The following is a 12,085-nucleotide window of genomic DNA, read 5'->3' as shown; positions in this document are numbered from 1 at the left end:
ACTCTTTCTATTTGCTTCCTCCACTCTAACTCAGGTAGAAGGCAGCTAGGTGGCACAGTGGATATAGCACTGGCCCTGAAGTCAGGAGGACCTGAGTTCAAATTCAGCCTCAGACCAAACACTTGACACTGTGTGACCCCCTACGCAAGTCACTTAACCCCAATTGCCTAAAAAAAAAAAAGAAATCTAACTCAGGTAGGAGTAGTCTTAATGGAGCTGAAGGAATCCACACAACCATGCTATCTAGATACACTATAAATTCACATTATCTTATTTCAACTGGATCCTCACTTTATTCCTCCATAATTGATTCCTTGTCTCACATTTCACAGAAGCTACTCCTTCTTTTCTCTCCTCAAACCTCCCATAGCTTCCTCTTTCCTTTCTCTCCCTGCTAAAAACCTCACTTCCTTCCTGAGAAAATTGAAGGTTTTTTGCCACAAGCTCTCTCTTCTCCCCCTTCTTATTATCTCAAAACCCTTTGATATTCTTCCCCTGTCCTTCTTTTCTCCAGTCTGTGACAATGAAGTGGCCTTTGTATATGCCAAGGCCAACCCCTCTATATGGGCCCCAGATCCCATCCTTTCCCATCTTTCCCATCTCCTGTCTCTGAGAGAGGGAGAGAGCGAAGACTTTCTCCATCTCTGCCTGTCTCTGTCTCATTTTTAGTCTCTCTCTATCTACTTGTTCCTTCCTTATTGCCTTCAAACCATGCTCAAATCTCCCTCACCCTTATAAAACCTCTGCTATAACCTATCATCCCTTCAAGATATCAGTTCTATGTCCTTCCTTTTCTCATTCAAACCCCTAGAAAAAGCTATCTATACTCATTGTCTCTACTCCTTCGGTTCTGCAGATGATTTCCATATGAATATGTCCACCCCCCAGTCACTCCCCTGAACGAAGTAACAATTGTTGATTTATATTGGACATTTCAAATGGGGAAATCCCAGAGACGTCTCAAATTCGGCATATAAGAGAAGTCATTATGTTTCCCCTACCACTCCCCAACCCCACCCCTTTTCCAAACTTCCCTATTTCTATCAAAAGCACTACCATTGTTCAATTCTCCCAGTTTAGTCATAGCTTGGATGTTATCCTGAACTGCCTCACTTTTCCATGCCTCACACTTTCCAATCTGTTGTCAAATGTTGCTACTTCTATTTCTACAACATCTCTTGCATTTGACCCTTTTCTGTACTCACACAATGACCACATTAGCAGTTTAATCCCCCCTCACCTAGATTATTCCACTAACAGAGCTCCCTGCCTCAAGTCTCCTCTCCAGTCCATCCTTCATACAATGGTGCAAAAGTGATTTTTCTTAAATGCCGGTTTGATTATGTCACTCTTCTACTCAATAAACTCCAATGGCTCCCTATTACTTATATTCTACTTAAAAAATAAACTCCTATTTAGAAAATAAATTTTATATAAAATTTATATAAAAATATTAACTTTAGTTTTAAAAATCTTTAACAACCTGGCCCTGTGTGGGGTGTTTGTGACCCCCAAAACAGTCAAATCAGAGACTTTTTCTAAAGAAAGGCAAAAAGGAGTTTTATTGCTTTCTCATGAGAAAGGACACACCCAGCATTCCCTCAAGATGGCTCCAGCCGGACCCTATCCACAATGTCCCCGCCCAACCCCCTTCCCCTTAACCCATTGGCTGGGTATATTAGGGGCATAATCAAGTTTGGAACAAGTTAGAGGGGAGTGGTCTCTTTGCACAACCAGATCATCCGGTTTAGCCAGGATGTGCTGCAAGGCATCTGGGTGCACTCGCAACAGTCATAAGTATGAAAAGTAACTGAGGTCGGGGTTAGTTCATTCCCCTGAGGGGGCTTCACCCTATATTATCCCATTCCCTCCCTTATCTTGTTTACATATTTGTGTAAACCAATAAACCAAGAAATCAATTAATCAATAACCTAATCTCCCCCTGTCCTCTTTTCTTATCAATTCTGTGGGAACCAAACAGCATTCCTCATAGCCCCAACCTATCTTTCTAGCCCCATTTACATTGCTCCCCACTCCCCCCAACCCAACTCTCTTTGATCCAGCCAAATTAGCCTTGTTTCTGTACCCCACACAAAACAACTCTTTTGTAGAGACCAGTTAGTTCAACCCTTCCATTTTATAGATGAGAAAACTAGGGTCTAGAGGGGTTAAGTGACTCTCATACAACAATTTATTGGCAGAAATGAGAATCAGATCCAAATAGTCTGACTCTTGGATCACGGATCTCAGGAAGGGAATTCCCCCATGCCTGAAACATAGTTCCGAGGACTCCTTTCCTGATCCCCCAACTGTTAGTTCTCTCCCTCCCAAACCACCTTGTATTTATTTCTGTTTATCACTTTATATGTATTCTGCATATGCTTCCATGTGGGCTGATTGTCTCTGCCATTAGAATGGAAACGTCTCAAAGTATGGATCATTTCAATCTTTTTTCACATGTGGCCCCAGCTCCTAGCACAATTCCTGTAACAGAGTAGATCCATAATGCATGTCTATTGATTGTTTGGTGAATCCCTGTCAGGTATTACTTGTCACTACTTCACTTTCTCAAAACATTCCCCTCCTAAGATCCCTGATCCAGGGGTTGGATCTGTCGTCGAGTGATTTTCAGTTGTATCCAACTCTTCATGACCCCTTTTGGTGTTTTCTTGGCTAAGATACTGGAGTGGTTTGCCATTTCCTTCTCCAACTCATTTTACAGATGAGAAAACTGAGGCAGAGTTAAGTGACTTGCCCAGGATCCCACAGTTAGTAAGTGTCTGAGGCCAGACTTTAACTCAGAAAGATGAGTCTTCCTGACTCTAGGCCGAGCATTCCATCCACTGCGCCACCCAGCTCCATAGGAGTCAGAGTACTGTATTTGAATTTGATCCTCAGTTCCGCCACTAGATTGCTATAGGACTGGGCAGGACACTTAACCCAAAGACCCTAAATGGTCTCTAAAGTCCTTTCCAGCTTTAAAAACCTCTGACAGTGTGATTCCATAGTCCTACTATCTTAATTCAGGTGTCTCTATTCTACCTACCACCAGAATCTGAGTTATCTCCCACCCTCCCATTTCTGTTAGCCCCTATTTCATTCTCAGGGACTCACTATCCAAATGCTGTTCTCTAGCTGACTGATGCCCTTTGCCTTTCCCAGGCACTCTTCATGGACCAAATAAAAATTCTGTCAGGTATAGAAGGAAAAAAAATGCACTGGATTTGATAGTAAGAGAGATCTTGATTTAAATTTTGATCTGACACATTTGTTGTGTGAATTTGAGCTGAATAACCTCTGTGCCTCAGTTTCCTTTTCTGTGAAATGAGAATAATATTTATACTGCTTATATCACTGGGGGGTTATGAGAAAAGTGTTTTGTAAACCTTCAAGAACTATCTAATTATTGATTTATTATTCAGAACTCCGTAGTTCAAGGCTATGCATAGGCAATTATCCAATTAAATAACATTCAGTCATTTTTCAGGCATGTCTGACTCTTCATGACCCTTTTTGGAGTTTTCTTGGCAAAGATACTAGAGTGGTTTGCCATTTCCTTCTCCAGTTCACTTTATAGATGAGGAAACTGAGGGAAACAGGGTTAAGTGACTTCTCTAGAGTCACCCAGGTAGTAAGTATCTGAGGACAGATTTGAATTCAGGAATATGAGTCTTTCTGACTCCACGCCTGGTCTTCTATCCACTGGGCCACCTAGCTGCCCCAATTAAATAATAATAAATTACATGTATGTAGGATTAAAATATTTGCTTTCATTGTAGTAGGTGCTATGAGGTGGTTTATCAAACCTCTCTCAGTCTCAGTTTCTCCATCTGTAAAATGGAGATAAATGACTTGCTCATATAGTTGATAAGTATCTGAGGCAAGAAACCCAGATCTTGACTCTTAAATTCTGACCAAGTAATTCACAGTAGGATATAGGTGAGGTTTAACCCTTTCAAAAATGTTTGCTTTGAAAACAGGAGCTTTTTAATGCAAATAAACATTGTTGGAGGAGGGTCCATATTTGTCAGGAAGGATGCTTATTTGCCCTTATCTCTTCTGCCAACAAAATACAATTAAATGAGCTTCAAAACCCTTGTTTCTTCACCTTTGCAAGCTGAGTTCACAGCACTCAATGAAACTAACAGCCCTGACATCCCGGAATAGAGCACATGTATCCTATGCAATATTTAATTAACAGCTCAAGATAATGAGAGTTGACCTGGAAGGTACCCTACAGCTCTAACTCTGTGCTCCTCTGTTTAATTGCCAAGTGAGTGGCACAGGCAATATTTGTTGAATGAATGAAAAGCAGAGGCTGTAGTTTGGGTTCTCAAGGCCTGAACAGGCTTCATGGACAAGCAGGAATTCAACTGGGTCTTAAAAGGAGGATAAAAAACAAAGAGCCATGAATGGGCCCATTTGTTTGGAGTAGAGGATTCACCTAAGGGAGTACTAATCTATTAGGAGCACGTGTCAGAGCAGCCTGGTGTAGTGGGACGTGTACTAGAAGACGTGGGTTCAAACCCCAGCTCTGCTTGCTCCCTGTCTGACCTTGAGCATGCTCCTTAGCCTCTTCAGGCTTGTTTCCTCATCGGTACAATGAAGTTATTGGAATAGAAGAAATCTCAGCAATCATTTAACTATAAATCAGTGTTCTTAGTGCAGGCAGTATGTGGTGGTAATAAGCGAGACAGACCAAGCTGCTACGGGGTTGGAAATCTCCTTCCTCTGCACGGCTGTCATTTTCTTTTCGCTTTCCCCTCTCAGGGGATGAGGCTTTCCTTTCCAACTCTGTCCACCAAGAAGGAGTCCTGTGGCTTGAAAAAGAAAGTGAGCTTGCCTGTCTCTGGCTCCAGGCTGCCATTTTTACCCGACCATAATTCATTTCAAGCAGTAGCTAAATCCCTGTTTCATGGACCAGGCTTATACAATTATCCTTTCCACTTTGCTGGGGTAAGGGCATGGTGCCCCCGCAATCTGGAAAATCTGCGTAAAATTTTTTGGCCCTTTGTACCAGAAAAGAAGTCTGAATTTTTTCTTTTCTTTTTCTTTTTTTAATGGGGTGTTTACAATGCCTTATTGTAAAATTTGGGTTGATGTTATACAAAATTATACATATATTTTACGTGTTTCTGAGTTTCTAAACTTTTTCTGTGTCATCTGCTAGCCTTCACTTCCTCAAAACTCCCCCTAAAATTCTCATTTAATTTATTATACTGACCCTAGATATATCAAAACCACTATGGGGAAAGTTGAAATGCGGAAGAGACAACTATACCATGCAGTCTAATAACACTCTCCTCCTAACAGCCCCAAGTACCAGATCAGCTTTGGATGACCAAATGGTCTGTCTCTATAGAATAAAGAACACTCCTTTACCTTCACTCTATTTGTAAACTTTAAATAATACAGAAGTTTAACATTTCTCTTAGGGCCACAGGGGTCAGCAGGATTTAATAGCAGGTAAATGAGTTCTAAATTGAAAGCAGGAGACAAAGAACAAAAGCTGGCAAAGCCAGCTAGACAGAAGAAGGAAAAGTGACTTTGTTGGGAAGTAGAAGAGGTCTTTGAATTGGCTGGTGGCCTCTGGCACCTCTCCCTGTTTTGGAGCTGTGGATTCCTGGCATTTGGGCTTCAGGTCCCACTGTAATGGTAATGCAGGGCCAGTCCAGATCTTCCAGGAGGTTGTCTCAGTTTCCCTTTCGGCTTCCTTCTCGTTCATTCCCATGTTTGCTACTGAGTCCCTTCTTCCTGCTCAGGGGTCCAAGTTAGTACTGCCCCCAAATCTCTCTTTACCAAAGGTAGACTATACTCTAGAGGTAAATAGAGGAGAGAACTATGTGAGGTTGTGGAATTCTGGGAAGCCTTTATAGCCCTAAGGAGGTAGAGCCATTGCCATGCTGTGTGCATCCCACATCTCTCCACCCACTTCTCTCTCAGATATTTGGTACTCCTGAATCCAGCCTACTGCCACTGCTTCTACCCAGCTGTGAAGGATGAAGAGACAGTAAATGGATAAATGCATTTGGTTTTGTTTTTCTCAATGACTCTATTTAATTAATATTTACCTGGGGTGACACCACTAGAAGGACTATCTTATCTTGAGATTTATGGTTACCCACTAATTTTTTCACCCAGATATCTTTAAAATTAAGGTTATCAGAGAACATCTAAAAACTATTAAAATGAGTTTTACAGGAATGAAGTGAAAGAACTATAGACTTGAAGGACTCTAGAAGAAATGTCACAATGATGAAATTTGTAAAATAAGATGCATAAGGAATTTAAAGCAATTATTGCTATTAATCTGAAGAAGCAAAGACTGAGGGTCATTTAATAATGAATTAGTGATGGTTGTTAACATTGGAAATAGTTACTAAAGATAGTTAGCAGAACCTTCTTCCATTGAGATTTATACAATTCTAGGGCAGAAATTGCACTGTCTGGTATGGCTTAAATGTGATTCTATAGGAAAGTGGGGATTGGTTAGATTAGTGTCCAACCATTCTCACTCTATAGCACACCTATGAACTTCCTGTCCCACCATGCAGTGAGAGAGAAGGATATGTCTGCTTTTTTTACCTTTTTCAAGTATCTGCTCATTTGTCCCTTCACATCTCACATCACAGCCATTTTAAAGAAATAATAAAAGTCATCTTTTCCTCTTCCTCCACAATGGGAAACGTTGCCTCTACCTTCCTTGTACCTGCAATGGCCAAAACCAAAAAAGAGAACCAAAAGATTGCAAGCATAGGTTATGCTTGCCAAGAAGCAATACACTAGCCAGCCATATAACATAGTGATTTTTTTTGTTTTGTTTTTGGTGAGGCAATTGGGGTTAAGTGACTTGCCCAGAGTCATACAGCTAGTAAGTATTAGGTGTCTGAGGTCAGATTTGAACTCAAGTCCTCCTGACTCCAGGACTGGATCTCTATCCACTGTACCACCTAGCTGCCCCGACATGGTGTTTTTTGAAAGATAGTGTGGTAATGAAGGCCAGAAAGATGTGGACAGGTTTTCATCTTGTTTAGAGGAATTGATTTGGGGGGGGGGGGGTGACTTAGAATTCTGTAGTTTGGAAATTAATTATTTTTATTTTTTTAGTGGAAAGAGAAGCAAAAGAAAAAGTTCTTGATCATGAATTAATAACAAAAGGTCTTGAAGAACTTAACCGTGAAGATGCAGAAAATTATGCAAGGTATGTTATTTTTTATTTCTTACTTACAGTAAAAAGTCTTTCATAAATAGATATTGAGGACAGTGCCCCCTCTCCTTTTGTATTATATTTATTAATATCACATCAGTTTTACTTCTTTCCTTCCAGGAAATAAAATCTTTATAAAATTTGCCAAATACTGATTTAGGAGTCATTAAAATATTAAAAAAAAATGAACAGTAGAGCTAAACAAGTACAGAATGACCAGCTGGGTTGATGGGAATGGTCTTAGGTTGATAAGTGTGAGAAAATAACTAAAATGATTTTTCCAACTTTCTTTGGATCCACTAAGCTAATGGTATGGTATCATAAATATTTAGTTTGTCTGTGGTATGGAATCTAACAATTCCTGTGTTTAATGGATCTAGCCTATGATCATAGCCTTCTGTGACCCACTAGGCCAGGATTCCAGGGTGCCCTTCATCTGCTGCCACAACTAAATTTGGATTGGAGATTATGAGGAAGAGAAAAACTTGGCTTTTCATTGCTTCCTCACCCTGGCAGCAATTAATATTGTTGCCCAAATCTGCCTATAGCCTGAGGAAGAGAGGGTGCTTACCTCATATATTTCTTACTCTAAGTCTTCTATTTCCATGGTAATTTCTTGGGCCTGTTTCTCGGGTCATTGCTGTCTCTTCCACCACCATTTTTAATGTCTGAAAGAAGACATTTCATAAAAAATAGCATATTTGAAAAAAGATAATATATTTGTATTACTTCACTATTAGCTTGGAACCACTGATAAATTATATCCATTCCTCTGGCTTTATCATACATGCTTCAGGTAACCTTTAGCAATAAAAACAACTCACTATATTTCCATTCTTTTTTGTTTTGTTTTGTTTTTGCAAGGCAATTGGGGTTAAGTCACTTGCCCAGGGTCACACAGCTAGTAAGTGTCAAGTGTGTGGTCTGAGATCGAATTTGAACTCAGGTCCTCCTGACTCCAGGGCTGGTGCTCTATCCACTGTGCCACCTAGCTGCCCCATTATATTTCCATTCTTAAAAAGAAAGGTGTTTACTGTTCATTTTTGTATTGCAATGTTTTCTGTAAGATTCTTTGTATGCCCAATATTGCTATCATTGAATTTTTTTTTTTGGCACTAGCTGATCCTCTCAGTTGGATATGGAGGAAGGAGAGGTAGCAAACAATATTGTAAGGAAATTTGAATGGTTAATTTGCAAATTTTACACTTGTATCATTTCTATTATTTTTAGAAAATTCAGGGAAACCCTGGAATACAGGAAGCAACTGCAAGCTCAGATTGAACACCAGCAACAGATTCGAGAGGCAGAAAAAGCAGCAGAAAGAAAAGAGTATGAAGCAGGGCTGATGGCAAAGAAAGAGCTCAATGAAAGAATTCAGGAAGTACTTGCAAAGTATGAAGCAGACCAAGAACACATCCATCCCTTTCGAAGAACTATTCCAAAAGCATATCCATTTCCATGATAGTATGTTTAGTATCAATTAAGATACAGATTAACTCTTCTAATGCTCAAATATAATTTATTTTCAAATTCTTACTAACTCATTAATAAACTATCCTTTTTTCTTGAGTTTGTATAATTATTTTCAACTTCTCCAAATCTCCTTCTCTTTACAATGTTTCATTTTTTCTACAAATTTCTCATATCAAGTTTAATGACAGAAACCTAACCACCTTATTTTCTACCTATCTGATGTCTCTGCCCACCACCCATTCTTATTCTTTCCACTTACCATTTACTTAATTCACTGAAGTATTTATTTAATTAGCCTGACCTACTTTTTTATTATGCTTACCTATGTACCATGACCATGTTACTCCTTTACTCAAAAACGTTCAGTAGCTCCCTATTGCCTCTAGGATAAAATATGAACTCCTTTGGCTGGCATTTAAGGCTTTCCTTAGTTTGGCTCCAATCTAGTCTCAAGTCTTGTTTCAAATTACCCCCTTCCATTTACTCTGTGGTCCAAACTGGACTACTCTAGCTAGTTTCCCAAACTAGACATTCTTGATCATTTTCACAACCCATTTCCTATACTTAATGCACACTCATCTCTTCCTCTTAGAATCTTTATGTTCCTTCAAGGTTCAGCTCAGGTGCCAGCACACCTCCTTTGAGAACACTTCCCTATCACCCTGTTATTAGTGCTGTCCTTCAGATTACCTTTTATTCACTTGTGTGTGTGTGTGTGTGTGTGTGTGTATGTGTATATATATATATATATATATATATCCTTCCTCCCCATCGAATGTAAACTCCCTGAAGGCAGGGATGGTTTCGTTTTTGTCTATATTTCTAAAAAAGAGCCTGAGTCCACATAAAAAGTACTTATTAAGTTCTACTGTATTCAAGCACCAACTCTAGAACAGGTTCTAACTGCAGTATTGGCTGTTCCCCGTTTCATTCCTCCATCTGTACAGCTAGGTAGAGCAGTGCATAAATTATTGGACAAGGAGTCAAGAAGACCCAAGTTTAAATCCTACCTCACACACTTAGTACCTCTGGGACCCTGGCCAAGTCACTTGACCTCTCTCTCAGACTCAGTTTTCTCATCTGTAAAATAGTGAGAATAATAATAATAGCCAACATTTATATAGCTCAGTTTCCTCATCTATAAAATGGGGAGAACTTAATTTCTTCATCCCATCTCCTCCAGAAACCTTTTTCCTGACTTTTCCCTGTCTCTCAGCTGAAAGTGATCTTCTCAATTTTCTATAGACTTCTCTTTTACCATATTTTATCTTGCTTTACTCTATCTGGATGTAAATCCCCCACTGGATTGGAAGCTCCTTGGGGACAGTCCATTGTTCTTGTCTTCACATCCTTGGGACCCATCAGCCTCTTGTACATAGGGATAATGTGTAACTAACACATTAGATGACAGCATCAGGATTCAGGAAATCTGAACAAGCCAGATATGGGGCCAAACCAAATTTGATAAGCATGTTATTGATGCCTTTGTGCAAGTCTGACAAAAATGATAAACAGTAGAAGGCCAGGTGCAGATCCTCAGGGCATTTAACTGGAGATCTTCTAAGAAGACTTCAAGCCATTAATGACTATACTCTCTGGGTCCCATCTTTGAACCTGGTCTGAATCAACTTACTACACTATTGACTGTGTACCAAGATTTAAAACTATATAAGGTTAAACAGGTTCTCACATTTGTGTTGAATAATCAGTTTCTCAAGTACAAAACAGGAGACGCACAATTGTTGTTCAGTGGTGTCCAACTCTTTGTGACCCCATTTGGGGTTTTCTCGGCAGATATTGGAATGGTTTGCCATTTCCTTCTCCAGCTTATTTTACATATGAGGAACCTGAGGCAAATAGGATTAAGTGTCTTGCCCAGGGTCACATTGCTAGTAAGTATCTAAGGTCAGATTTGAACTCAGGGAGAGTCTTTCCTATTCCAGGTTCAGCACTCCATACACAGTGCCACCTAGCTGCCTAGAGTTTTTAATAGTTTTCTATAGTTTGAAAAATATCTGGGGGTTTTAGTGGAAAGAAAAATCAATACAAATCAACAATGAGCTAAAAGGGACATGGTGTCCAGGATGAAAGAGTTCATGGTCCTCCTATTCTCTGCTCTGTTCAGAGCAAATCCAGAGTATTGTGTTCAGATCTAGAAGCCATGTTTTAGCATGTTCACTGGTAAACTGGAGCTATATAGAGAGGGCAACCAGGATGATAAAAGATCTTAAGATTCTGCCATAAGATGATGACTTAAAAGAACTAGGTGTGTCTAACCTGGAGAAGTTGAGCTATGTGTACTGACTTCAAGTTCTTTAAGGTTGTCATGTGGAAATAAGATTAAATTTATTCTGCTGGTCTCAGGAGGCATAGCAAAGATTAATAGGCAGATGTTTCAAAGAGACAAATTTTGGCTCGATAACAAGAGAAATGTCCTAACAACTAGAAATACCCAAAAGTGGAATAGACAGTCTTGGGAAGTGATGGTTCCCATACACTAGAAAGCTTCAGGCAAAGGCTAGCAGTTAGGGGAGGCAACCTATGGCATTGAGGCTATATGTGGCCCTCTAGGTCCTCAAGTGTGGCCCTTTGACTGAACCCAAACGTAACAGTTTGGCCGCACTCGAGAACCTAGAGGGCCACATGTGGCCTTGAGGCTGCATGTTCCCCACCCTTGGGCCTAGCTGAACACTTGTTTGAGTCATCATGTAGACTCCTGTTAGGTGCAGATTGGACTAGATAACCTGGCTCCTCCCTGGTTATATCATTCTGTGACTATTAAATCTTTCTGGCCCTGACCTCCCTTCTGAGCTCCAGTCCAACATCTACATCCATCTTTAAGATGTCCTATTGGCACTTTAAACCCAATATGTTCCAAGTCAAGCTAATTATTTTTCATCTAAACTCACTACCCTTTCTGACATCACTCCTTGGGTTAGTGAGTAGGGTGGATAGAGAGCCAGGCCTATCGGGAGGATTCATCTTCCTGAGTTCCACATTGCCTAGCTGTGTGACCCTGGGCAAGTCAACCCTATTTACCTCAGTTTCCCATTTGTGAAATGAACTGGAGAAGGCATTTATATAACACTTATTTATATGCCAGGCACTGTGCTAAGAGTGTTAGAAATATCTTATCAGGGATCAGAGCTGTGCATGAAGAAAATCAATCTGGCAGCTAGATGTATTTGGAAGACCAGCAACATAATCCCTCAAAGGATAGAAAACATACTGATTTTTACAACTGTTGTACTCTTCCTCCCCCATTGTGGTAACCTGAGCATTGAAAATCTACAGCAGTGTATACCAAAGGCAGAACTGAAATGATTTTCTGGGGCAATCAAGTGGTTGCCACTAGGAAAAGGAAGGAAGGAAGGAAGGAAGGAAGGAAGGAAGGAAGGAAGGAAG

At 40.1% G+C, this 12,085-nt stretch overlaps 1 protein-coding gene across 3 annotated transcripts in view; it reads left to right on the top strand.

Annotated features, from left to right (window-relative positions):
• The window catches only part of CFAP53 (cilia and flagella associated protein 53), a 53,239-nt gene that overhangs the window by 29,996 nt on the left and 11,158 nt on the right, over positions 1-12,085 (top strand). For 2 of the 3 annotated variants that reach the window (XM_027869075.1, XM_027869073.1), the window contains 2 exons: positions 7,108-7,201; positions 8,438-8,738. In XM_027869075.1, coding sequence (XP_027724876.1) covers positions 7,108-7,201; positions 8,438-8,669 — 326 coding nt within the window. In that variant the 3' untranslated portion in view covers positions 8,670-8,738. Of the gene's footprint in view, positions 1-7,107; positions 7,202-8,437; positions 8,739-12,085 lie in introns of those variants that run through there. The other variant, XM_027869074.1, reaches the window with a different exon arrangement.

The sequence above is a fragment of the Vombatus ursinus genome, unplaced genomic scaffold (genome assembly GCF_900497805.2).
Source record: "Vombatus ursinus unplaced genomic scaffold, bare-nosed wombat genome assembly UNPS02014791.1, whole genome shotgun sequence".
Taxonomy (NCBI): Eukaryota; Metazoa; Chordata; class Mammalia; order Diprotodontia; family Vombatidae; genus Vombatus; species Vombatus ursinus.
Note: the sequence above shows the minus strand (reverse complement) of the source record. Positions and strands in the feature narration are given on the sequence as shown.